The sequence below is a fragment of the Bidens hawaiensis genome, unplaced genomic scaffold (genome assembly GCF_021521415.1).
Source record: "Bidens hawaiensis isolate Kalapana, Puna unplaced genomic scaffold, B.hawaiensis_p1.1 tig00005943_1, whole genome shotgun sequence".
Classification (NCBI taxonomy): domain Eukaryota; kingdom Viridiplantae; phylum Streptophyta; class Magnoliopsida; order Asterales; family Asteraceae; genus Bidens; species Bidens hawaiensis.
The window spans coordinates 1,138,044-1,165,821 of record NW_027491392.1 but is presented as its reverse complement, the minus strand read 5'-3'; the positions used below and the strand labels follow the sequence as shown (position 1 = coordinate 1,165,821).

The 27,778-nt window shown below is 38.1% G+C and overlaps 2 protein-coding genes across 2 annotated transcripts; one reads left to right on the top strand and one right to left on the bottom strand.

Moving 5' to 3' along the window:
- Positions 1-757: 757 nt before the first annotated feature.
- Positions 758-3,768, top strand: LOC143631110 (plant UBX domain-containing protein 10-like; the record flags this gene model as incomplete). The annotated part of the gene is made up of 4 exons (XM_077099960.1): positions 758-1,132; positions 1,222-1,392; positions 2,276-2,479; positions 3,475-3,768. Coding segments are annotated over 4 exons (978 nt in total), but the record flags the coding sequence as incomplete, so codon positions are not given.
- A 576-nt stretch (positions 3,769-4,344) lies between these two features.
- LOC143631101 (putative serine/threonine-protein kinase WNK10) lies at positions 4,345-18,205 on the bottom strand. Its single transcript, XM_077099952.1, has 8 exons — positions 18,025-18,205; positions 6,474-6,553; positions 6,352-6,389; positions 5,987-6,214; positions 5,685-5,895; positions 5,424-5,591; positions 4,976-5,333; positions 4,345-4,877 (listed from the first exon to the last, which is right to left on the bottom strand). The coding sequence occupies exons 1-8, from the start codon at positions 18,203-18,205 to the stop codon at positions 4,345-4,347; spliced, it is 1,797 nt and encodes a 598-aa protein (XP_076956067.1).
- Between the last annotated feature and the right edge of the window lie 9,573 nt (positions 18,206-27,778).

Here is a 27,778-nt window from a genome sequence, read left to right as displayed (position 1 = left end):
TATGTTAATCCAAACATGTTTTTAGAAAGCTATAAGACATTTTTAACATATCACGAAAAGGCTTTTTTACCTTAAATAAGAAATCTCAAACACCCCCATACATTGTAATACTACTATTTTTTATTAAGGGCGTTTTGGGTAAATTTATATCAACATGGATTTGACCGTTTATTCTTAGATCATCTTCAATAACAAATTCTTGGGTGTTTGTAGAAGAGAGAGAAGATGATGTGGAAGAGAGAGATGATATGGAGGAGAGAATGTAGGATGAGATTCTTCTAAGAGTTTGTTTGTGAGAGGAGAATGAGAGAGAAAAGATAAGAAAGAAGAGAGAATGTATATAGGAGGGGCATATGCCATGTGACGCTCTTAGTTTTAAATTTTAAGTTACCTACCTAATTCACTTTTGTTTTATGTGTTGAGTTCACTTCCAAGTTCCAACTTTCAATAACGTACCGACAATCACAAACTCATCTTCTTCCCCAAGCCTTAACCTGATCACTAATTCCTCATGATCATGAGTGACAGTAACAGAGCCAACAAAGTAGCGCAATTCCAACAGATGACAGGCCTCCAAGACACCAACTTAAATCCTCTCTGCCCATGACTGGAACCTCCAACAAGCCATTGAATCCATCACTTCACCCACCCAACACTCCGCTTTACCATGGCAGCTAATTGTCACCCATCATTTCCACTAGCCTAGGATTACTTTCCGCTGTTGTATCCAGTGTTTACTCCTACGCCTTAAGCATGATCGGTTCCGGTTCGGTTAGTTACGGCACCGGCTCCAGAATATGAGGCCATGGATTTCGTGTCGCGGTTCACATGTGAATTTGGCGACAGGCGTCCGAATTTTTTCACCGAGGGGTTACAACGTTCGAGGCGCGAGTTTAAGCTGCTGTTTGTGTATTTGCACTCCCCGGATCATCCGGATGCGATTGCGTTTTGCGAAAACACTCTGTGTGATGAGGATCTGTTAGAGTTTGTGAATGAGAATTTTGTGGCTTGGGGTGGGAGTATTAGGGGAAATGAAGGGTTTAAAATGAGTAATACTTTCAAGGTTTTTAGGTTTCCTTTTTGTGCTCTTGCTATGCCAGGTACTAATAACAGAATTGCTCTGCTTCAACAGGTGTGTGGTAACTTATGCTAAACAACTTAATTGTTTACACTTATATGCATATTATATAAAGTTGAATGGCATATCTGTATTTGTTGTAGGTCGAGGGACCTAAATCGCCGGAAGAGATGCTTACGGTATTGCAAAGCGTTCTGGAAGAAAATGGCCCGGTTCTTGTAGCTGCAAGACTTGATGCCGAGGAACGTAGGAATAATATAAGATTGAGGGAGGAGCAAGATGCTGCATATCAAGCTGCACTTGAAGCTGATCAAGTATGCTCTCATGTTATTTGTTTACTTTTTTAATCTTAGAAATGAAAAGGATCGGCCAAAGTATATAGCTGATGTATAGAATGTTCTAGGTCTGTAAACAATCCGAACAGATATGAGGGGAGCATACTCATGATCATTCGTTTAACTTAAACCGAACAAGCAATCGAACATGAACAGTTAAACGGACAGATTTTTCTTGTTCTTGTTCATTCATTAAGAAAATGAGTGTATTCGTGTTCGTTTATGCTCGTTTTTTAAAGCATAAAATAACGGTTCACGAAGGCAAACAAACATAAACTAAAAAAAGATAAACAAGCATAAGTGAATATAATTGAACAAACACCAATTCAAAGTAAACGTGGACAATTGATCTAAACATTCAATTAACTAGGCTAAATTTTAATGGGCCGTATTGTAATTTCATACAACTAGTGTAAATTTTAAGGTCCTAAAGACATTTTCCTCCTTGTAAACTTGGTTAATTACATGTCTCTCCTTTTCAAACTTGGTCAAATTACATATATACAAAAACCAAAATTTTAATTACATATATCCCCTATGTCAAGATAATTATTACATAATTACCCACTTTAATATATTTTATTAAAAATAACTTATAATATGACTATTTTACCCTTGTTTTTATTGAAGCTGTAAATTTACCTATGTGGCCGTATTCGTTCATCTAATTAAATAACCACAATATGTTGTCCATGTTGTTCATTTATTAAATAAAATGAACTTTTGATCTATCGGTTCACTAAAAATTCGGTTCATTTACAGGCCTAAAGCCTTCTAGATTATTTTAATCGAAATTTAAAATTATTATAGAATTTATATAATATGTGTAATCACATAGTTTAACATGTATATATGAAATCAGGCTCGGGAACGTGAGAAGAAGGAAGAGGAAGACAGAGTAGAAAGAGAAGCTGCTGAAGCTTTGAAAATACGAATGGAAGAAGAAGAGGCGCGTGAAAGAGCAGCCATTGAAGCTGCTGAAAGAGAAGCCAAGTTAATAAAATTACGAGAGGAAAAATTAGCAACTTTGGGCCCTGAACCTGAAAAAGGGCCCGATGTTACTCAGGTATTCTATACTCTTGTCATAACTTCCTTATGCTAATACATGTTAGCCGTTAGGCCAGGCAAACTGGACGGATTCAGGCCACGGGTCAAAACGGGTTCCGGTCAGAATGGGTTCTGAGCAAAAGAGTTTGGGTCAAAACAAGTCCTTTAAATTAACATCAGCTTGATTTGGGTCAAAATGGGTTATGGCCAAGATAGTTGGGTTAAAATGAATCATATTCGAGAGAAGCAACAAAACGGGCCACTACCTATATTTTCTTATGGTGGCTGGTGGCGGTGGCTGTGGCTGTGGGGATGACTAATACTATAAGGCGGGTTAGAGGTGGAGGCGGTGGTGGTGGTAGGGCAATGGAGTGATGGGGTGGTGGCGACGACAAGGTTGGAAGTAGTGTCGGTGGAGTGTCACCGGCTGCAGTGATGGTGTCGACGGCAAAGAGTTGGTGGTAGAGACAAACAATGGTCATGGGTGGTGGTAACCCATTTGGGTCATTTTAAGTTAACAAGTACGAAGTATTTAATAGTTACCCATTGACTAGTAGACCCAAATTGACCCATTGACTGATTTGAGATGACCAAAAGAGCCCATATACATTTTTTTTGCCGAACAAACCCATTCTTAGAAGAGTTGGTCGCGATTGCCACTTATAATATATGTTTATCTTAATATTTCAGTGGTAACAGCTTTAGGGAAAAATATTTATGTAACAATCTGACCATTGTAGAAAAGGACTTACAGTTAGGGAGGTTAGAGTTTTAATCATTCAGAAATGAATGGGTCAATTCGGGTTATGTTTTTGTCTCTATTGGGTCATAAATGTAAACTTAAAAAGTCTAGCTAGTAAAAAGGAAATGGGTCAAAAAAATCACACAAGACAAAATGTGAAGTTAGTTCCTAAAACCTCCTGAATCATTATAACCTTAGATTATTGTTGAAAAACTTTTATTTAGATTCCACCTGATTTATTTTCATGTGATCTTATTTATTAAATTATATAGGTATTGGTAAGATTACCGAATGGAGAAAGAAAGGGAAGGCGGTTTCATTGTACCGCTACAATACAATCTGTATACGACTTTGCTGACTCTTCCGGGACCTTGGAGATTGGAAACTACACTCTTGTCACCAATTTCCCACGTGTTGTATATGATCGGGATAAACTATCATTATCACTCGAACAAGTTGGATTACATCCTCAAGCAAGTCTTTTTGTTGAAATGAAATAATGAGATTTTTATGTGCGGATTAATGTTTAGACCAGTTGTGTGTAGATCATGCATCATGCAGACTGATTATGTTTTAGAGGTGTTTTATTATATTTAACATCTGTGCATTTGGGATCCACCCTTTATAATTTTGTTCCTTGTTTTGCAGCAGCAATTTAAACGAAACATCCTGTCGATTAAACCTAAACAGGCCATGAAATATTTGTCTTTGGTCCTTTGTACATGCATCAGCGTTTTTAGGTTATCGTAAAAGGCATTACTTATGGAAAAGATGCAAAATATGCAATGAAGAACATGGACACATAAGATATCTAGCATAAAAGGCATTACTTTGGCAGGACAAAGCTGTATTTTTGGTAAAAAAATCCCTTGCACTAGGTAATTAAAACCCAAATGCCAACTAAATGATATATGGCAATGGCAACTTGGGTTTAATTTATTCAGGACATACATGCATGTTTTCTGTATTATGTAGCACACAGTTGCATTATAACTCAAATGTATGTGTAAGAACACTATCTATGCAATATATTTTAGCAAAACGTACAATAACCATACATGTTTGCGTTCGTCACCAACATAAATGTAACTGGTACAACGAACTAAAAAAAAACTACACAAGTTAGAGTTTGTGTTCCAAACTCAGAAAAATGGCATCTTCTTTTTCAAGTCCCATTTCCTCTTAGCATCTTCAATGGCCGCTTCTCTATTCTTCTTCAATTCGCTTTGCAAATAATGATACCGGGCTTCAATTAAATCAATCTCTTTCTTCAGATCTTCACACACATCTTTTACATCATAATTTTCACACAGCACAGAGTCGTTAGATGTGGTTTTCATGGAAGAGAACACTTCCGAGCTCTTCATCCGATCGCTTGAATACGTAAATAATGATGAGATATCAGGCCCTTCAAGAGTGTAGTCTTCAGGCTCAAAAACTGCTGTGGGCCTAGATGTGATTTGACTGTTTTGAACAACTATGGAACAACCAGACATTGTTGTCTCGAGCAATGGTTTCCATGTTGGCACAAGTTTTATAATCATGTCATCGATAAGCTCGGCGATAATAATCACATCTTCATGCAAAAGGTCGAGTTCTTCAACCATTTCTTGAGCTATTGTATGAGCGGTGTCGGCATTAAGGGAAAACGGGAAGTCAATATTCCTCACGCTACCTGTTAACACATTAAACAACCGAATGTTAACATTAGTAACCAAAAGATAAGAAAATACTTAGCTAGAGAGAAATAGGTCAAATGGGAATGGTTCTTACCGCTAAAATCGTCTATTCTCAAGGTTAACATGACAATGCCCTCTTCATTTCTTTCGCCTTTTAATCGGATGTCACTTCTCTCACTGAGACGCTGAAGCTCAAGTGACTGAAAGCATGTGCTGCTAGTGTTGACTTGAACCAGGTTATGGTCAACGTCCATGGGAAACGATGACAGGTTGACCAAGTTGACTTCAACCAGCTCGTGTGCATCATGTTCTTTAATACTTTCGGGGGCGAGGAACGGATCGCTCAGAAGATCTTTTGCAGATGGTCTTTGAGATACCGGGACCAAACACTTCTCTATAAACGCTTTGACTTCTGGATCTCTGACTTTTGAAAGAGCAGCCGGTTTTATCCCCTGCAAATCCGAAATCAGATAGTTAGATAATCAATTCCAAATCATATATATAATGATATAACAAAAGTGATCAGTTAAACAAAAACTTACATTAATAACTTTTTTATATATTTGTCCGTGATTTTTGCATTCACTGTACGGATATTCACAAGTAATCAACTCTAGTATACACATCCCGAATGCATATATATCAACAAGTTCATTATATTCCTCTTCGTAAAGCTCGGGAGCCATGAATTCAGGGGTTCCTGCAATCCAGTAAACAATTAACTATTATTAAAACTTGTGCTATAAATCAAATATGTAACACTTTGGAATGCATGATCTAAATGAGTAATTCCCAATCAAAATTTTGGCAGTCGGACGAAGCATTAACGTTGCAAATCCAAGATCTCCGATCTTCACTTGACCATGGTTTCCGTTCACAAATATGTTGTTACATTTTAAATCTCTGTGAATAATAGGCGGTTCGTGACCATGCAAATAAACCAAGCCTTGAAGGATCTGTCGGGCCCAGTTCTTGATCGCCTTCAAATCGACACTCTTATGTTTCTTGCGGTATCTAAACACAAAGTAAAACATAAACTTGTAAGATCAAACGCTACTTAAATAATAGTATCACTAAATAACAAACTAAATGAAAAATAACTTACTGTCTCAAATCCCCGGAGGTAAAAAGTTCAGTTATTACGTTAATTGTTTTGTTCTTGTCGTCCACCCAAGAAACATACGACTTCATGATGTTGTCATGTTTTAACGTTTTTAACAAGTGAACCTCTGAATAAACTCTCTCCAGTTGTTCAGGCGAGTGGACCCCATCATCTAACATAATCTTGTTCCATGCAACTTCAATCCCTTTAATCTCATCAAATGCTTTGTATCTAAAAATACCATATTAAACAGAATAATAATAATAATAATAATAATAATAATAATAATAATATGTATTGTTATGTAACAATAAAATAAAATATAATTATATAATATACAAATATAAATAAAAGGAATTAAGGCTTACACTGTCTTGAAGGCACCCCTCCCCAGCAATTCATCATACTGCAAGAAATAAAACAGTTAGTTAATATATATATTATACGATTTGAAACCAAATTAATATTAATATCAATTAATGAATCTTACCCGAACGTAATGATTATTAGGGCAAGTTTCAACAACATCAGGATCGTCGAGAGGCACCGAAGACCCTAATTCAGACGCCACTGAGTGCACCAGAAAACGTAGAAGACGACGGTGGCAGTAGCAGCAACAGATTCGGATTGGACGGATGAAAACTAGTGTTCAGAAAAGGCTTCGCATGCAACGTAGAAAGAATCGATTGATGATCGAATTCTCAAGTAATTTCCAGCAAAATACATAGCCAATAATATTTTCTTCAACGAATCAAATTTTCTTTAAATCAGTCGGGATTAATTCCTGATTCAAACCTTCAATGCAATCGTGTGTGGAAGAATTATGTAACCAACATTCAAATTATTAAGAATATTTATATAATCTAAACCCAACTCCAACCATAATATCCGCTATTTCAAATTTTCAAGTTCAAGTTTAAGTTCAAATGCGATTAGCACGTACGTAACTTTCGGCTCATGTAATTGTTTTATATTTATCCTCCAAAATCAGCTTCCTTAAGCAAACCTTATTTTTTTTATCTTAGTGTTGGATAAAATGTAACTGCATGTATTTTTTAAAACGACTAATACATCTATCTATCAATTCTAATGAAAGCCTACCATTTTTGTCACTTGTCAATACCATAGCTCTCCTCATGGCCCTTATCTTTTTAGTCATTTCAATATATGACATTAAAAATATAGGTTTATTCCAGCTAAATCCGTTACTACATATAATAAGTATTCTCCATATGGATTGACAAGAGACGATTAGTGAATTTTGAAGTGTTAATTAAAGTGTTTATTATGGTTTATATTTAAAATAATAATCAATAAACATTCGATTCATAATATGTGGAATGAGAACAATCGATTTGAACTAAATTCTGATAACGTCAGCGGCTAAAGCTTAGTCTTTAATACCCAAAATACATATGATTTTAAAACTAAAAGTTTTCGGGTTGACCCGAAACCTAGAATTCGGACCCAAGAACCAACCCGAATTACTTCGATTCAGGTTCGGGTTAGTATTGTCTTGGGTTCGAGTTTCTCGGTCAGGTTAGTTTGGGTTCAGGTACGGGTTTTCTTGGATTGGGTTTCATGTTACGGGTAAAAGTGGCAGCCCTATTTTCAACGATTATAAATAAGAATCACTACATTCATTTTATGCATCTTTAAATCTTCTAATATTCTTTTAACTCAGAATAGTCACTATTATTTGAACATGGTTTTAATGTTAGTTTGTATTTTTCATTTTCATGGCAATTACATTCATATGAAATAAACAAATCATTTTGTTGTATTTAAATTTTTGGTTTTTATGTTGCTTGATTATACATTTTTTAATTGTAAAATATAAAGTCAATTAAAGATTTGTCAAACACATAATATTAATGACAACAAATTTATAATGATCAATCAATTTCAAATTGTAAAGATTCTAAGGATAATTATATTATCAAAGTTCATGTACATGGTTTTGGGATAATCATGTTTTTTTATAAACATGAGGAGATGTTCTCAAATGACATCATATTAATTGATTTAAAGCTATGATATTTTATGTGTTTGAATATTTTTTTTATTAGTATCAAGGATATATATTATCATTTATCTAGAGTTGGTATGTATTTGGAGAACCTTTATTTGTCACGCGGACAGCTATATATAACTATATCAAGAGTTATAAGCAGACCTATATGTTACTTTATTAAAAGTTGCAAGCAGACATAAACTAAAAATTTTAATTTTTGATAAACAATGTATACCTGCTAATACAATCACAAATGTAGTTTAAAAGGAAGTTTTTACCTATTTGAAACATATTTGTGTAATTCTAGTTATGTAATTTCTGTAATTTTAATTTAATTGTAATTGTAATTGTATTAACAATATATGATCAATTTGTTGACTGCATTTTACTTAATGGTCAAAGTTTAAAATTTTCAACAATTATCCGTGTAATACACATGCCTCAAACTAGTTGTATAATAACTCTATCTAGAAAACTCATATATTTTGATTCTTTAAATAATAGATTATCTACTATTATAATAAAAGACTACTCACTTGTCACTCCCTCAGTCATTCTCACCTATTTTTTTAACCCTTTTTCAAAAACATAAACTCAAGAAACACAAATTTGAATTTGGTCAACTCACTTACCATGCTTCCTAAAAATTCGAATTCTTTGTTTATTTAGAAAGCTACAATTTCAATGCTAGAATCCCTTACTTGAACCAAACAAGATCTCGTGGAATCATATTGAATATTTGACGATACATTCTGTACCTTCGGATCATCCCTATAATATACAAAGACAGACTCCAGATATATGAGATCTTTCTTTTTGAATAATATCTCAATTCCAGCGACGATTTTATTAGATATCTTACAACTAGAATCGTTCTTTTTTCCAATCCAGTCCCTCCACCACTAGCTGTTTAAAACTTTTTATTATATATCTTTTTTTTCATAACTAAGATACTGTTAGTTATTTGTTTTTTCATTAATAATGTTTTTGTTAGACTATATTTTGCTTCATGTGCAAACATTTTCATTAAATTCAGTTTATTTAAAAATTTTAAAATTAAGAGAATTTTGGCTTAACATTAAAACCATTATTAGCTTTAGCTGAAACTTTGGAAACTTTCAATCCTGATTTTCTTGCTAAAACTCTAATCATACGAACAATTATTAACTTTAAACCTTAAAATCAAGTATTAAATTATGGTTTTTTCCCTTATTAATACATATATAAGTGTGGAAACAATCATGGTTTACTAGGTGTTCATTATTTCAACAACTTTTTCCAAACGAAATTATCTAATCACATTGATATGTATCAAATTATAAATATTCATTATTTAACACTTTTAACTAATATAAATGTGAGTGATTTGATTTTTCAATTTTCTCTAAATATAAATCACTAGATTATTTTTGGTAGATTTTTTTAATGAAGAAATTAATGGTCTAATATGATTAATCTATAATTACGACTTTTTTTTATTTAATCTGATCAGATGTTTGTTTCCTATAAATCTGAATTATTTCATTATTTTGAAACTACAATCATGATTTTTAATTGTTTAAATAATTATAGAGATAGAGATATATTAACATAATTAAATATTGCAACTTCTTCTTAAAATAATCACTAATAACGGGATTAGTATTCAAAGTTTAAAACGTTCTTTATCTAATATTTTCAAGTATTATATATAAGACACACCATGTGGTACTTTGCTAACTCATACAATAATCAACGTTTTCACAACTATGGCAAACAGGTTTGTATGTCTTTTTCATATACCTGCCAATTGCATTCCTTATGTAATACTTTCAACTTTTTCATATACTCCTTGATTAAATGACTTTTAATTGTAATAAATTAAAAAAGTTGAAATATTTCAATACAGATCCGTTGGTGACAACAAATTTATTATGCTCAATCATCTTCCAATTCAATTAGTATTATACTTCGTATTAAAATTCTGTTAGTATAATATTATTAAAAATATCCAATTTAATAAAAAAATAACCAACATATATATTTTTACTTGAAAGAACCTGTGTTCTCACATAGACTATACGCCGCTTTGTCAAGAGTTACAAACAAACATGTACTAAATATTTTGATTCTTGATAAACAAGGTAATCTGATTAATACAACAAAAAATGTAGTGTACAAGGAAATTTTCTTATTTGTAAAATATGTGCGTAATGTTTCTTGTTAGGGCACAGAAATTTGACACTGTGGATACGTTATCCTGGCATATGTTCTTGGATAAGTTATCCTTAATAAGATCCTGTCAGGATCAAGGATCCTCAGTACTTATTATTTACTAACGATTGTTTCTCATGTGTACTCTTGTATGTAGCAGTTGTAACGGCTATAAGACGTGGTCTACCTCATATTTCGCTACTGGAGACTCCCAGCACGTGGCCAAAAGACGTTGAAGGAGTTAATGGAGTAGTGCCATGAAAATGGGACTTTGTGTTAGCTTATTTTTTTGTATATGTTGAAGCTATTGATCAGTTATGAAAAACACATAACACAACCCACCTAGCATATGATTTACTCTGTAATTCTAGCATTAGATACACCCTTAGTCATCATTGTAATTGCTGATCATAGCTGCCAACCATTTGTAACCCGATTTTTGATTAATAAAGTGGTGATAGACGATTTGTTCCTCGCAACAAATCACGGTGTTCATCTCCATTGTATTCACATATTCATTATTGTCACCTTAGCACTAAACCTCACAAAAATAATTTGGTTACAATATCCTTAGCCGATTTTTGACCAAAACAATTTGGCGCCCACCGTGAGGCAATTGGTGCTATAATCTAGAAAATACCCTATCAATATTCAACCTTTCATACCCTTATCACTTTCAATGGCCTCTCAATCAATCTATGCTTTATCAACCATGCAATCTTCGGTTTCTCTTTCATCAAGAACTTTGCCACCGATGCCTCCTCCATTGACGGGAGCACCAAGGGCTACTACTGCTGGAAACAAGACACAACTACCATTCTTCCAGAGTTCGAAAACTACTGTTGCCACTTCGGTGGTCAATACTAACAATGATGTTTCCGCTATTTTTTCACAAGTTAAAACATACATGGAGCAGCAGAACAAGACTAACCAGAGGATCCTTCGGGAGATAAAAGACCTCAAGAGGACTAAGAGGCCGGCAGAGGATCAGACTCCTCTAATGCCTAGGATGCCGGATTTTACCACTCCAGGATCCTTGGCTCAACATACGCAAGGATCATCTATCCTACAACCGGGATCCATGAGTCAGCAAACTCAGGGGTCCTCCGTCTTTCAGCAAGGATCACCTATCCTTCACCAGGGCTCCATGGGTCAGCAAGCTCAAGGATCCTCAATTTTTCAGAAAGGATCATCGATCCTTCAACCAAGATCCTTCAGATTATATAATAAAGGATCCTTCAAATTCCAACCTCTAGGATCTTTCCTCCAGAATCAAGGATCCTTCGAAACTCAACATCCGAGGTCTTTGGAGGTCCATGAAGGATATATTATTCCCATGCAGACTATCGCTACTGATGGACCAACTCCTGTAGCAGACACTTCATACTTTAGCTACTCTTCTAGAATACCAACCTTCACACAACAAGGAGGTAACACGCATGATCCTATATCCTTAAATGCTAACTGTGGTTCCATGCAGGATACAGGTAATAACCAATCTATGGCTAAGGAACTGCAAAAGCTTAAGGATATGATATCCAGTGTACCAGGGGTGGTCCGACCGATCCCCGAAATACCTGAAGGGAGTCACAAGTTATCCCGATTCGCTCCACCTATCTGTGATGCCGAAATCCCAAAGCGATTTCAGACCCCCCAACGTGAAAACTTATGATGGGACCACTAATCCCGAGGAGCATGTCGCTCAGTACAGGGAAAGGATGGAAATCAATCCAATTCCTGAGAGGCTCAAGGAGGCTTGTCTGTGCAAGGGTTTTGGATCCACACTAACAGGAACTACACTCAAATTGCTGCTAAGTCTCCCTCCTTACTCTGTTACATTATTTTCTCGTTTAGTTAACTTGTTCAATAGTCAATTTTCCTGTAGTAGGAAATTTGAGAAGTTAACTAGTGATCTATACTGAGTTATCCAACCTAGTGATGAATCCCTTAGGGATTTTGTTACAAGGTTTGGCAGGGAAGCCCTGGAAATCCCCAATCTTGATATGGCTACTGCTGTTGAAGCATTCAAGATGGGACTTCAGAGGGGCTTCCCCTTTTATGATGATCTTATGATGACTCCTTGCTGGTCTTTAGATGAAGTAAGGAACAGAGCACTGTGGTTCATACAGTTAGAAGATGACAAAATGATCCAAGAACGGTTAGGAGATCAAACGAAGCAAGAATCTCCTGACAAGGAACAAGGATCCTCGTTCAAAAACAATAACTTGAAGCCATACTCCTAATTCAACAATCAAAATGTCCGAGCGGTTGAAGAAGGAGATGATGATGAAGATTACCCCAGCATCTATGAATACTGCTTCTCTGTGGATACTCATGGCTTGATTTGTGCCATGAAGGATCTAGGAGAGAAGGCAAGGTGGCCCCAAAAGAACTAGAAGTCAACGGCCTTCAGAGGTAAATCCGAATGGTGCGCTTTCCATGAGGATTTTGGCCACATGACGGACGATTGCATCGGTTTGAGGAGGAAAATTGGTTACTTCCTAAGCAAGGGCCATTTTAAGGAACTGTTGGGAAGAAAGAAGTCGAGGATCCAGGATGCTGAAGAGGTTCCTCAAAAATAAACTCCGCCCCCACTAGACGCTCAAGTGATCAACTCATTTTCGGTGGCTCAGACATATGTGGAACTTCCTTCTCCGTAGCTAAGAGACTCGCCAAAGAGACCAAGTTGCATAACGGGGAGCGACCGGTTATATCCACCACTTTGAAGACTGACAAAAGGATCTTCTTCGATGAAGAAGATAAATCAAACATCCAGGATCCACATCATGACGGTTTGATTGTTACTTTGTTTATTGCTAACCATTATGTACACAGGATCCTAGTCGATGGTGGAATCTCGGTCAATATCATCCAACACGATGTGCTTCAGAAGATGAATATACCATACTCGAAGATCATCCCAAGGACATCGGTGCTAGTCGGTTTTAGTGGCGAGACAAATAAGACAATGGGGGAAATTAAACTCCCAATATACATCGAAGGGTTAAATTATTACCAGAAATTCTGTGTTGTTGATAACCTATCTTGTTGCAATGTTATTTTGGGCAGGCCTTGGCTACATGGGATGAAGGCAGTAGCCTCTACTTACCATAAGCGCATCAAACTACTGACTCCTTGGGGAGTATTAAGGATAGATGGTTATTAGGTGGAAGCAAAGAACTATTATTCTTCATCTATGAAGCCGACAGCCAAACAGACGATAGCATAGCAACCACAGCAGCATCTTAGGGACGTGCTAGAAGCTCGGGAGAAAGACATAAAAGAGGTGTTATTGGATCCTGAGGATCCAGATGTGAAAGTGTTCATAGGATCCAATATCCCTAATGAGATCGAGGAGGATATAATATCCTTCCTAAAGCGAAGAAAGTCCACGTTTTCCTTCAAACATTCAGACATGACAGGTAATTCTAAGGCGGTAATTACTCCCAAGTTAGGCCTTGATTTATCTGTTAAACCCGTCCATCAGAAGCGAAGGAAATTCGCTTCTGAGAGGAACACGATCATACAAGAAGAAGTTGAAAAACTTCTTAAGGCCGGTATGATCAGAGAGGTTAAGTATCCTGATGGTTAGCAAATGTGGTTGTTGTTTCTAAAAAGAATGAAAAGTGGAGGGTGTGTGTCGATTTTACTGATTTAAACAAGGCATGCCCCAAGGATCCTTTCCCATTACCACATATAGACTTCATGGTGGGTGAAACGGCAGGACATGAGATGCTTACCTTTATGGATGCTTCCTCTGGATTTCAACAAATTCAAATGGAACCATCTGATCAAGAGGATACATCATTCATGACTCCTATCGGCATATACTGTTATATTGCTATGCCATTCGGACAAAGAAATACAGGAACAACATATCAAAGATTAGTCAACATGATGTTCAAGGATCAGTCAGGCAAGACTATGGAAGTCTACATAGATGACATGGTGGTGAAATCAAAAGGGCAGAGGATCACCTCAGAGATCTTGAAAAAGCTTTTCAACATCCTGGATCAGTACAATATGAATCTGAACCCGTCAAAATGCCATTTTTGTGTTAAGGCTGAGAAATTTCTAGGATACATGGTGACCAAGAGAGGAATAGAAGCGAGCCCCGAGCAGATAGAAGCCATCATCAACTTGAAGTCTCCTATGAACGCTAAGGATGTCCAAAGATTGATGAGGAGAATAACTGCTTTCAATAGATTCATTTCCAGGTCCTCGGAGAAGTGCAAAGACTTCTATGACATCCTTAGGAAGAATAAGAAGTTCGAGTGGACGGAGAAGCATGAAGTTGCACTTAAAGCCTTAAAGGATTACTTATCCTCAGCACCAGCTTTGATGAAGCCTGTGGATGGAGAATCCTTATATTTGTACCTAGCTGTTTCAGGAAATGCAGTAAGTGCCGTCCTCGTGAAGGATCACGAAGGTGAACAGCATCCCGTTTATTATGTAAGTAAAAGTCTTTTAGATGCGAAAGCCATGTATTCTCATTTAGAAAAAATAATTATTTCACTTATTATGGCTTCTACTAAATTGAGACATTACTTTGAAATACATACTATTATTTTGAGAACTAATTATCTTGTTAAGAATGTGCTTAGAAAACCAGAATTGTCAGGAAGGATGGCCAAATGGGTTGTGAAGCTGAGTGCATATGATATTCAGTATGAGCACAGAACAACCATTAAATAACAAGCACTAGCAGACTTTGTGGATGATTTCAGCAGTGACATGCAAAAGGAAGCTGATTTAGAAGCCCAACAACTAGAAGAAACCAAGGATCCTTGGATCCTCTTCCCATATGGAGCATCCAATGTAAGAGGAACATGATTAGGTATCCTGCTGAAATCGCCACATGGGGATATATTACCCCAGTCTATAGCCTGTGAGTTCCAAGCAACAAATAATGAAGCAGAATATGAAGCTTTGATCACAAGTTTGCAATTAGCTAAAAGCATGAGGATCAGGTATCTTCAAGTATATATAGATTCATTGTTGATAGCTAACCATTTTAATGGCTCATATGCTGTTAAAGGTGAAAAATAAAAGTTTTTTAGTATTGATCAGGTACCAATGGAAGAAAACGCTGCGGCAGATGCTTTAGCAAATTTAGCCTTATCTTTGAAGATTCCAGAAGACACGAAGATCCCAATCATCCATATACTCTCGCCAGCAATAGGAGAACAAGAAGTTGGAGATATAACAACTGACAAACAAATGGTACTTTGGGATCCATCATCCTCATATAGTCAAGGATCATGGATCCTCCCAATTAAGAAGCACATCCAAAATTGAGAAATTCCAGCGACAGAGAATCCAAAGTCCTTCAAACTTAAGGTATCACAATACATTTTATTACATGATATTCTATATAGGAAATCTCTTGCAGGTCCATACTTGAGGTGTATCGAGGATCCTGAAATTCAAGAGGTTCTCAAAGACTTTCACGAAAGAGATTGTGGTAATCACACTGGAGGTAGAGCTCTGTTTTCTAGGATTCTAAGAACAGGATACTTCTGGCCAACTATGAAGAGAGACGCCATGGAATACATAAAGAATTGTTATGCTTGCCAAAGGTATGGGAACATCCTACATCAACCAGCAGAACCTATGTATCCTATATTCTCATCATGGCCTTTCATGAAGTGGGGTATAGATATTGTGGGTAAGCTGCCTAAGGCACCAGGAGGAAAAGTATTAATCTTGCAATGACTGGCTACTTTTCAAAGTGGATAGAAGTAGAAGCTTTTGTTCAAGTCCGCGAAAAAGAGGTGATATCCTTCATTAAATGAAATATTATTACTAGATTTGGCATTCAATCAGAAATTATTTGTGACAATGGTTCCCAGTTTATCGGGAAAAGAACCACTAACTTTTGTGACAGCTGGGGCATCAAGATGATTACCTCTACTCCAGTGAATCCTAAAGCTAATGGCCAGGCGGAATCGATTAATAAGATAATCATCAACAATTTAAAGAAGAAACTAGGATCCAAGAAAAGAAAGTGGGCCGAAGAGCTACCTTATGTTCTTTGGGCTGACAGGACAACACCCAAGAATGCAACAGGCCAAACACCCTTCTCATTGGTGTTTGAATCAGAAACAGAAATACCTCCAGAGATGGTGGTTCCTACAGCCAGAACAAGCATCCGTGATCCTGAGGCTAAAATAAATCCTTTTCGAAGACTTAGATACTGTTGAAGAACTCAGAGACCTAGCCAAAATCAGAATGACGGCATATCTACAAAGGGTAGCTTGGGTATACAACAAGAGTATAAGGATCATAAGATTCCAAGAAGGAGATTTGGTCTTGAGGAAAGCCTTCCAGAATATAACCAATCTAGCTGATGGAAAGCTAGCACCCAAGTGGGAAGGTCCTTATCTAATTGAGTCGAAAGTAGGAAAGGGTGGATATCATTTGCTTACTATGGAAGGCAGCAGGTTACCAAGAGCATGGAATGCTATCCACCTTAAGAAGTATTTTTTCTGATAAGGATCAAGTATCTTCTGAGGATCGAGTATCCTTAAAGAATCAAGGATACTAAAATTGGTAATATCTATTTGATCATTTATTCATTTAAGATTTTTATTAGTTTAAGGATAACATATTCTTAACGATTATTTTTCTAAGTTTTAAGTAATACTGCAGGATATTATTAAGATATTCAATGATCAAGAGGTTGGCCACCTCTCCTTCACATTTAAGGTATCATACTATTTCCCTTGGCCTAGCCCACGATTAAGGTATGACCCGATGGTCATATCTTCCAAGGTTTAAAGGTTTTCACCTTTCTTATAAATTAGAGTTTCTACACTCTCGCTTGGAGCGCATGCTATCCAACGTATAGTCCGGGGCAGCGGGACCAGTACACGCTTAGTGGCTGACAATTTCGTTGTCTTCGGCTATATGGAGGATCCTACGATTTATGGTAGACGTACCATACCACCGGTTTATAACATTTTCATTTTATCTCACGTTTGGGCTAAATCCCGGGCTGGGAGAGTCCCCAGTTAACATCCGTATCTTGGGCTAGTCCCCAGTTTTTGGGCTTGTCCCTAGTTCACGGGCTTGTCACCAGTTTTCGGGCTTGTCCCCAGTTACACGGGCTTGTCCCCAGTTTGTTATTTGGGCTTGTCCCCAGTATAACGGGTTTAATCCCAATTGATTTTATGAGTTATTTGTAACAGATATCCTAAGTTCACTTATGAGGATCACAGAAGGATCAACGCTTCTGGATTCAAGTTCCTTAATTTATTTTTACAAAGATTACAGAAGGTTTAACACTTATGGTAACTTAGATCTACTTACATCTTATGGTATGATTTCTACTTCTCAGTTTATGTTTATTTGGTTGAGATTTTTATAAATCTTTTTGCTTAAGGATTTAAAATCTTTAAATTATTTTTCACAAGGATATTCTATCCTAATATTTTTACTCAAGATTATTTCTTAAAACTTTCAATAAAGCAAATAGTCAAAATTTTTAGATTATTATTAATCATAAGTCATCTGGACTTATCCAAAATCTTTAACCCGGATTTCACCATACAAAAGATGAACCATCCACCCGGGTTAAGCAGGTGTTACTAACCGTTCATTGAGTGTAGAAAAATAAAGAAAACAGGGGCACCAAAGGCTTCATCCCCACAAACAGAGGACCCATCCACCTTTGCCACCCCTTAAAATTGTCTTAAGGATCATTGATCCTTCAACCTAATTACTATTATCCATTACAACCACATTATCCATAAAAACATCAATAAAAAAAACAAGAATGGGCTCAGGCCTTGTCTTCATTATCCTTCATCGCCCATTCATTCAGCCTCCTCACCTTCTGCTGCATCTGTTCCTTCCTCAGTCTCTACCACCTCCTTGACTCCGCCGGTTCCAGCTTCGTTCCCGTCCGGCATCTCCACATCCTCTTCACCACCTAAAGCCACCAAAGCCACCTTCCACTTCTTCACATCCCAGACAACTTTATCAAAAGCAGGATCACTGGCTTCTGTCGCCATCTTGATCCTTGCCTGCAGCACCGACCTGGAAGCCCATATTTTGCCTCTTCGGTGGCCTGCTTCACCTATTCTTGGTGTTGGGCTTCGACGGTGGATAACCGATCCTCCAACCGCTTCTTATCCTTGGTGAGCTGAGCCATGGCCTTATTCTTTGCGACCGCTGCACTTCCCATCCCCGAAAGGCTCTCGCTCATTTAGCTCACAATCTTGTTATAGTGACCTTTGGATCCTCAAATTCAAGACATCAGGATATAGGATACTTACAGTGAGGATCGTGTCAAAGTGGGTCTCAGGCTCAGAAGATCTCTTTCTCTTGGATTCTGCTGACTTGGCTATGGTAGTCGTGGTCTTTGGCTTGGAAGTTGCTGCTTCCTTTAAAGCTTCCTTCTTGATACTTCGGGGAGTAATCATGTTGTCAATATCCTCCAAGGAGAACTTGTTGGTAGATTTCTGGGATTTTTGAGCACCTGCAGGGACAAATCCACAGATAAGTACTCTATTTTACTTTGTTTAATTTATATATATAGAAAAATCTTACTTGACATTTTGGAGTCTGAAGAGATCTCACAGAAAGCTTCGACAAACCTGGCTTGGAAGGTCCTAACCTCAGGATCCAGAGCTAGAAATCTTTTTTTGTTTTGTTCGTCTGTTCCAGGTAACTTGGCCCGGGAAGCAAAGTTCTCAACTGCAAATAACAAAGAAAAAAAAGTCACAGTTGGATCAGTTATCACGGATTGTATCTTTGTTAAGGATCTAGGATCCTACCCTTCTTAACCCAAGTCAAAGGTAAATCAGTCCCACCGGGTATGGAGTCTCGATTCACAAAGAAAAATTGATTCCTCCAGAAGGAATCGTTTAGGGTTACTTTTGAGATTGGATTGGGTTGACGAGGTTTAGATTTAGTAAAAACCGGTTTGAACCGTGGGTAGTTAGGGTATAAAGATGAGACAATTCCTGGATGCCAAAATCAATCTTTTCTTCCTCAATGATTCTTTCAATGGTGCCTAAAACACGCCAAATCATGGGCATAGCTTTAATGTACGACATGCCGGTAGATTCAAAGAAACTCTGTGTGAAAGGAGGAAACAGGTATGTGTAACCAATGAGAAAAGGGCAAGACGGAAAGCACACCTAGGTCTGAGAGTAAACGTTACATCGGACAGTGTATGTGTTTTGGATAAAAATCAGCTAAGGATAATGTATCCAAATCTGTTAATGTGAGGTCTAGTGCTACGATAACAATAACAATTATATGAACGAAAATGGAGTGAACACAGTGATTTGTTGCGAGGAAAAACCTTTTGACCTTGTTCAGATCAAAAGAAAAAAACCCCGGGTGATGACATCTCGTCGATCACTAGTTTATTAATATCAAAAAATGGTTACAAAGGTTGTGGAGATTAGATCGATGTTACAGTAGTAGCTAACGTGTATAGAGAGAATGGTGAGTTCTGCTCTGAGTGTGTGTGAATACAAGTGTCATATCTCATCGATATTATCTTGATATATGGAAAATAAATACAACAATAAGTCCTATCTATTCGCCACTATCCCACTAGTCTTCCAACGTCCATTAACCACGTGCTGGTAGCTTCCAAGTTGCAAGATTTAAGGTGGACCAAGTCACATAGCCGTTACTTCTATTGAACATTAACCTACACAATTGTTAATAATACTAACCTCAGAGGATCTTTGATCTTCGACATGGTTCTGGAGCTCTTTGGGAGGATAACTGATCCAGACATATCTTCAAGGATAATATATCCTCAGCAGAGAAAATATCAGTCCTAACAATTGCCCCCAAAATGGCGGGTGATAGTGGAACACAACTGTCATTTTGAATTTCAAACTTCTACGAAAACTTGATGATGGGACGGATCGCTAGACATATTTACCATTTGGCCCCTGAGATAATCATAACCGCCTATATATGCCGCCTTATATCTTTCTTATAATCATATATCCAAGAGACGCATCAGATATCCATCTCTTCCTTCTCTTATTTTATTTGTCTTTGGAATAATGTCTACTGTTTCGTCTTCTTCTTCTTCTTCCCCTTCACACCATTCCGACCAAGTGTCCGATGAGTCTAGACTATCTGAGATGCGACCACAAAATCTGATAGCGAACCCTTCTATCGAAATCTGCAAGCTAACAGACCCCGAGATAGACGAACTCCGAACATTGTTTCCGTCGGGAACGGAGTTCCGTCCATACGATGACGGAATCCGAAGCGACATTTACTCTCAGACCTGGGTTTGTATGCCGGCTTTTCCTTTCTTGATCAGTTATCGCTATCCATTCCCTGCCTTTACCCAAAGCTTTTTTGATTCCACGGGCATATCCTATATTCAGGCTATGCCTATGGTGTGGCGAGTTCTTAGTACTATAGAAAGAATCACCGAGGAACAAAAGATCGACTTGGGTCTCCCAGAGCTTTCACACCTATACACCCTTACTACCCATGGTCCTGCCCGCTTCTTCTTGAAATCCAAGCCTCGACAACCCCACCCGATCTTGAAAGTGACTTTAAACGATCTCTTTTGGAGGAACCAGTTTTTCTTTGTAAAACGTGACTCCATACCTGGGGGGATTGACCTTCCTTCAAAGTGGGTTAGAAAGGGTAGGATACTGGATCCTTAGAAAATAGTAGGATCTTTGATGCTATAATTTTAACTCTGAATCTTCTCTTTGTTTGTAGTGGACAACTTTGCTTCTTTGGGTAAGTTACTTGGTACAGAAGAGAAAACAAAACGGTTCCTTGCATTGGATACCAAGGTTAGAACCTTTCAAGCCCGCTTTGTTGAAGCTTTCTGTGATATCTCCTCGGGTTCCAGTATGTCAAGTTAGTTTATTACAGTAACTTTAAGGTATATAATATTAGTTAGAATACTTATTTGTTAACTTATCATTTGTAGGCGCCAAGAAATCCCAGAAATCAGCTAGCAAGTTTTCCTTAGAAGACATTGATTGTATGGTCACCTCCCCGAACATCAAGAAAGAAGCTTTAAAGGCAGCAACCAGTTCCGAGCCCAAGATTGCAACGACCAGAGCTAAGTCCGCTGCTTCTAAAAGAAAGAGGTCCTCCGATCCCGAAACCCATTATGACACAGTCCTCTCTGTAAGTATCCTGTATCCTGATATTTTGAATTTTAGGATCCAATATCCTTCTAACCCTGATTACATGGTTGTATACAGGCTATGAATGCCTTCAAAGAGCATTATGAAAAAGTCATCAGCCAGATGAGTGAGAAGCTGTCAGGGCTAGGGAAAGCCGTGGTTGCCAAGGACAAAGCCAAGATCCAACTTTCCAAGGACAAAAAACAGTTGGAGGATCAGCTATCCTTAGCGGAAACTCAGCACCAAGAGGCAGTGAAGCAGGCTACAGACGAGGCTAAGATGTGGGCCGCTAGGTCGGTGTTTCAAGCACGGATCAAGATGGCGAAGGAGGCCGGTGAACCTGCTTTCGATAAGACGACCTAGGACGTGAAAAAGTGGAAGCCTGCCCTGGAGGCTCTTGGTGGCGAAGATGATGAGGAGATGGCAGAGGAAAACGAGGCTGGGACTAGTGGTGTCAAGGAGGTGGCTGAAGCCGGTGAAGGAGAAGGTGCTGCAGAGGGTGAAGACGTAGCATAAGTGGGCGATGAAAGATATAAAAGACAAGGCCCGAGTCCACTTTTTTGTTTGTGTTGATGTTTTTATGGATAATTTGGCTTGTAATAAACAATAGTAAGTAGGGTTTAAGGATCACTGATCCTCAACACAATTTTCAGGGGTACCGAAGGTGGATGGATTCTCTGTTTGTGTGGATGAAGCCTTTAGTACCTTTGACTTTTATTTTCCTGCACTTAAAAACAATTAGTAACACCTGTTTAACCCGGGTGGATGGTCCATCTTTTGTATGGTGAAATCCGGGTTAAAGATTTTTGTAAGTCCAGGTGAATTATGCTTAATAATATTAAACTTTGAACTATCTGCTTGTTATCTATTATTTCAAAAGTTTGTTTGATATCTCTTTAGCTTTATTGAAAGTTTTGAAAAATAATCTTGAACAAAAGATTTTAGGATAAACTATCCTTACGAAAAATATTTAGGATATGATATTTTTAAAGAATAAATTTTAGGATAGAATATCCTTGCAAAAATAATTTAATGATCTTAAATCCTTAAGTAAAAGGGATTACAAAGATCTTAGACAAATAAAGGTAAATTGACAATCAGAAATCATACCATAAGGTCTAATTAGACCTAGGTTACCATAAGTAATGATCCTTCTGTGATCCTGGTAGAAGCAATTTAAGGATTTTGAATCCATAAGTCTTGATATTCACAATGAACTTAGAAACTCTGTTGCAAACAACTTATAATGTTAACTGGGATTAAACCCATTAAGCTGGGGACAAGCCCATAAAATACTGGGGACAAGCCCGTGCAACTGAGGACAAGCCCGTGTACTGGGGACAAGCCCGTGAAACTGGGGACAAGCCCAAATACGGATGTTAACTGGGGACTTGCCCAAACCGGGATTTAGCCCAAACGTAAGATAATGTGAAAATGTTATTAACCGGTGGTATGGTACGTTTATCATAAATCGTAGGATCCTCCATATAGCCAAAAGCAACGAAATTGTCAGCCACTAGGCGTGTACTGGTCCCGCTGCCCCGGACTGTACGTTGGATAGCGTGCGCTCCAGGCGAGAGTGTAGAAACTCTAATTTAAAAGAAAGGTGAAAACCTTTAAACCTTAGGGATATGACCATCGGGGGTCATACCCAATCATGGGCTAGGCCAAGGGAAATAGCATATTACCTTAAATGTAAAGGAGAGGTGGCCAACCTCTTGACTATTACACATCTTATTAATATCCTGCATTGATACTTAAAACTTGGAAGAAACAAAAATGTTAAGAATACGTTATCCTTAAATAAGTAATAAGAAATTAAAAGGATAAATGATCAGATAGATATTACCAATTTTGGGGATCCTTGATCCTTTAAGGATACTCAATCCTTAGAGGATACTTGATCCTGATCAGAAAAAGTATTTCTTGAGGTGGATAGCATTCCATGCTCTTGGTAACGTGTTGCCTTCCATAGTGAGCAAATGATATGCCCCCTTTCCTGCCTCAGACTCGATCAAATAAGGACCTTCTCATTTGGGTGCTAACTTCCCATCAGCCGGATTGGTTGTGTTTTGAAAGACTTTCCTCAAAACTAAATCTCCCTCGTGAAATCTTCTAATCCTGATGTTCTTGTTGTATTCCTCGGCTACCCTTTGTTGATAAGCTGCCATTCTGATCTTTGCTAGGTCTCTGAGTTCTTCAACAGTATCCAAGTCTTCAAAAAGGATTTCTTCATTGAACTCAGGATCACGGATGCTTGTTCTGGCTATTGGCACCACCATTTCTGTAGGGATAACTGCTTCTGACCCAAACACTAATGAGAAGGGTGTTTGGCCCGTTGCATTCTTAGGTGTTGTCCTGTCAGCCCAAAGAACATAAGGTAGCTCTTCAGCCCAATTTCTTTTTCTGGATCCTAGCTTCTTTTTCAAGTTGTTGATGATGATCTTATTGCTTGACTCTGCTTGGCCATTAGCTTGAGGGTGCATTGGAGTAGATGTAATCATCTTGATGCCCCAACTGTCATAAAAGTTAGTGGTTCTTTTCCCGATAAACTGGGAATACCAAATCTAGTAATAATATTTCTTTTAATGAAGGATATCACCTCTTTTTCGCGAACCTGAACAAAAGCTTTTGCCTCTATCCATTTTGAAAAGTAATCAGTCATTGCAAGTATGAATACTTTTTCACCAGGTGCCTTTGGTAGTTTACCAACAACGTCCATTCCCCATTTCATGAAAGGCCATGAAGAGGATATAGGATACATTGGTTCTGCTGGCCGATGATATTTGCATGACTTTGGCAAGCGTCACACTTCTTTTAGTACTCCATTGCATCCTTCTTCATCGTCGTCCATAAGTACCTAGTCCTAAGTATCTTGGAGAATAATGCTCTTCCCCCCTGTGTGGTTGCCGCAATCACCTTCGTGAAAGTCTTTGAGTACTTCTTGGATTACAGGATCCTCTATGCACCTTAAGTATGGACCTGCAATAGATTTTCTGTATAGTATATCATCTAATAAAATATATTGTGATACCTTGAGTTTGAAGGATTTCGGATTCTCCATAGCTGGGATCTCTCCAGTTTGAATGTACTTCTTGATTGGGAGGATCCAGGATCCTTGGCTAGCTGAGGATAATGGATCCCAAAGTACAATATGTTGTTCACTTGTTATCTCCCCAACTTCTTGCTCTCCTATTGCTGGCGAGAGTATATGGATGATTGGGATCTTTGTATCTTCTGGAATTTTCAAGGATGAGGCTAAATTTGCTAAGGCGTCTGCCCCAGCATTTTCCTCTCTTGGTACCTGTACTATACTAAATATTTCGAAGGATTTTGCCAATTCCTTCATAATTTCTAAATACTTGATCATATTCTCACATTTTACAGTATAAGAGCCGTTAAAGTAGTTAGTCTTAAGTAAAGAATCCATATAAACTTGAAGATACCTGATCCTCATGCTTTTGGCTAAAAGTAAACCTGCCATGAGTGCTTCGTACGCTGCCTCATTGTTGCTAGCTTGAAACGCACATGCCATGGACTGGGGTATTATGTCCCCCTGTGGAGATTTCAGTAGTATGCCCAATCCCGTTCCTCTTACGTTGGACGCTCCATCTGTGAAGAGGATCCAAGGATCCTTGGTTGCATCTAGTTGCTGAACCTCCAAGTCGGCTTCTTTCTGCATGTCACTGCTGAAATCAGCCACAAAGTCTGCGAGTGCCTATGATTTGATAGCTGTTCTAGGCTCATATTGAATGTCATATGCACTCAGCTTTACAGCCCACTTAGCCATCCTACCTGACAATTCTGGCTTTCGAAGAACATTCTTAATAGGGTACTTAGTTCTCAAAATAATAGTATGAGTCTCAAAATAATGTCTTAATTTAGTAGAAGCCATAATTAAAGCAAGGATTAACTTTTCTAAATGAGAATACCTGGCTTCTGCGTCTAAAAGACTCTTACTTACATAATACACGGGGTGCTTTTCACCTTCATGATCCTTGACGAGGACGGCACTTACTTCATTACCTGAAACTGCTAGATATAGATATAAGGATTCTCCATCCACAGGCTTCATCAGAGCTGGAGCTGAGGATAAGTAATCCTTCAAGGCTTTGATTGAAGCCTCATGCTTTTCCGTCCATTCAACTTCTTATTCTTTCTAAGAATGTCGTAGAAGTCTTTGCATTTCTCGGAGGATATTGAGATGAATCTGTTGAGAGCGGCTATTCTTCCTGTGAGTCTTTGGACATCCTTGGCATTTGCAGGTGACTTTAGGTTGATGATGGCTTCAATCTGCTCTAGGCTTGCTTCAATTACTTTTTTAGTCACCATATATCCCAGAAACTTTCCAGCCTTAACACCAAAGTGGCATTTTGATGGATTCAGTTTCATGTTATACTGGTCAAGGATATTGAAAGCTTCTTCAAGATCCCTGAGGTGATCCTCAACCTTCTTTGACTTCACTACCATGTCTTCTATATAGACTTCCATGGTTTTGCCTAACTGATCCTTGAACATCATGTTGACCAGTCTTTGATATGTTGCCCCTCCTTTGAAATACCTGTCATGTCTGAATGTTTAAAGGCAAAGGTAGATTTTCTTCCCCCTAAGAAGGATACCAAATCCTCCTCGATCTTGTTGGGAATACTGGTTCCTTGGAACACCTTTACATCTGGATCCTTGGGGTCCAAGGATACTTCCTTTAAGTCCTTCTCCCGAGCTTCCAGCACGTCCCTAGGATATTGCTGTGGTTGCTATGCTATAGTTTGCTTGGCTGTTGGTTTCATTGATGAAGAATAATAGTTCTTGGCCTCCTCCTGATCACCAGCTATCTTCACAACTCCCCATGGAGTAGGTAATTTGATGCATTGGTGGTAAGTTGAGGCCACCGCCTTCATTCCATGCAGCCAGGGGCTTCCTAAAATAACATTGCAACAAGAAAGGTTATCAATAACACATAATTTTTTATATGAATTTAAACATTCAATATAAATTGGGAGGTTGATGTCCCCCAATGTCTTCTTGGTTTCTCCGCTGAAACCGACTAGCACCAATGTTCTAGGGATGATCTTCGAATCTGGTATATTCATCTTCTTGAGGACATAATGCTGGATCATATTGACCGAGCTCCCACCATCTACCAGGATCCTGCGTACATAATGGTTAGCAATAAATAAAGTAATAATCAAACCGTCATGGTGAGGATCCTGGATGTTTAGTTCGTCTTTCTCATCGAAGAAGATCCTTTTGTCTATCGTCAAAGTGGTGGATATTATTGGTTGGTCTCCGTTATCCAACTTAATCTCTTTGGTGAGCCTTTTTGCTGCGGAGAAGGAAGTTCCACATATGTCTGATCCTCCATAGATGAAATTGACCATTCTCACATCTAGGTCGTCCTTGTAAGGATCCTGGATACTCGAATTGAAGAAGATTTTCTTATCAGTTATTCGAGTAGTAGGGATGAGTGGTCTTCTTTCACAATCCAACTTGAACTCTTCTGCGGGCTTTGCTTCTTTAGGACAAGAAGTTTGGAATATGTTGAGTCTCTGGAGACGAAGTTGATCACATGAGAATTTGGTGGTGGTGGTGTTGCTTTTTGTGGAAGATCGTCAGGATCCTGGATCTTGGATTTCTTCCTTCCCAAGAGCTCTTTGAAGTGGCCCTTGCTCAGGAGGTATCCAATTTCCTTCCTTAAGCCAATGCACTCATCTGTCATGTGGCTAAAATCTTCGTGGAAAGCACACCACTTAGATTTGTCTTTGAAGGTGGTTGTCATGTGGCCAAAATCTTCGTGGAAAGCACACCACAAATTAAGCCATGGGTATGTACGGAGAAACAATATTATGAAATACTGGGGTAATCCTTATCATCATCCTCTTCTTCAACAACTCGAACGTTTTGATTGTTGTATTTGGAGTAGGGTTTTGAGTTGTTCTTGAACGAGAATCCTTGCTTTTTCTCAGAGGATTCTTGCTTTGTTTGATTCCCCAGACGATCCTAGATCCTTTTGTCATCTTCCAACCGTATGAATCTGAGTGCCCTGTTTCTGACTTCATTTAAAGACTTGCAAGGAGTCACCACAAGATCATCATAAAAGGGGGAGCCCCTCTAAAGTCCCATCTTGAATGCTTCAACAGCAGTAGCCATGTCAAGATTAGGGATTTACAGAGCTTCCCTGCTGAACCTTGTAACAAAATCCCTAAGGGATTCATCACTTGGCTAGATAACTCAGTATAAATCACTAGTTAACTTCTCAAGTTTCCTGCTACAGGAAAATTGACTGTTGAACAAGTTAACTAAATGTGAAAAAGAAGTAACTGAAAAGGGAGGAAGACTTAGCAGCCATTTTAGTGCTAATCCTGTCAGTGTAGATCTGAAGCCTTTGCACAAGCAAGCTTCCTTGAGTCTCTCAGGAATAGGATTGATCTCCATCCTTTCTCTGTATTGTGCCAC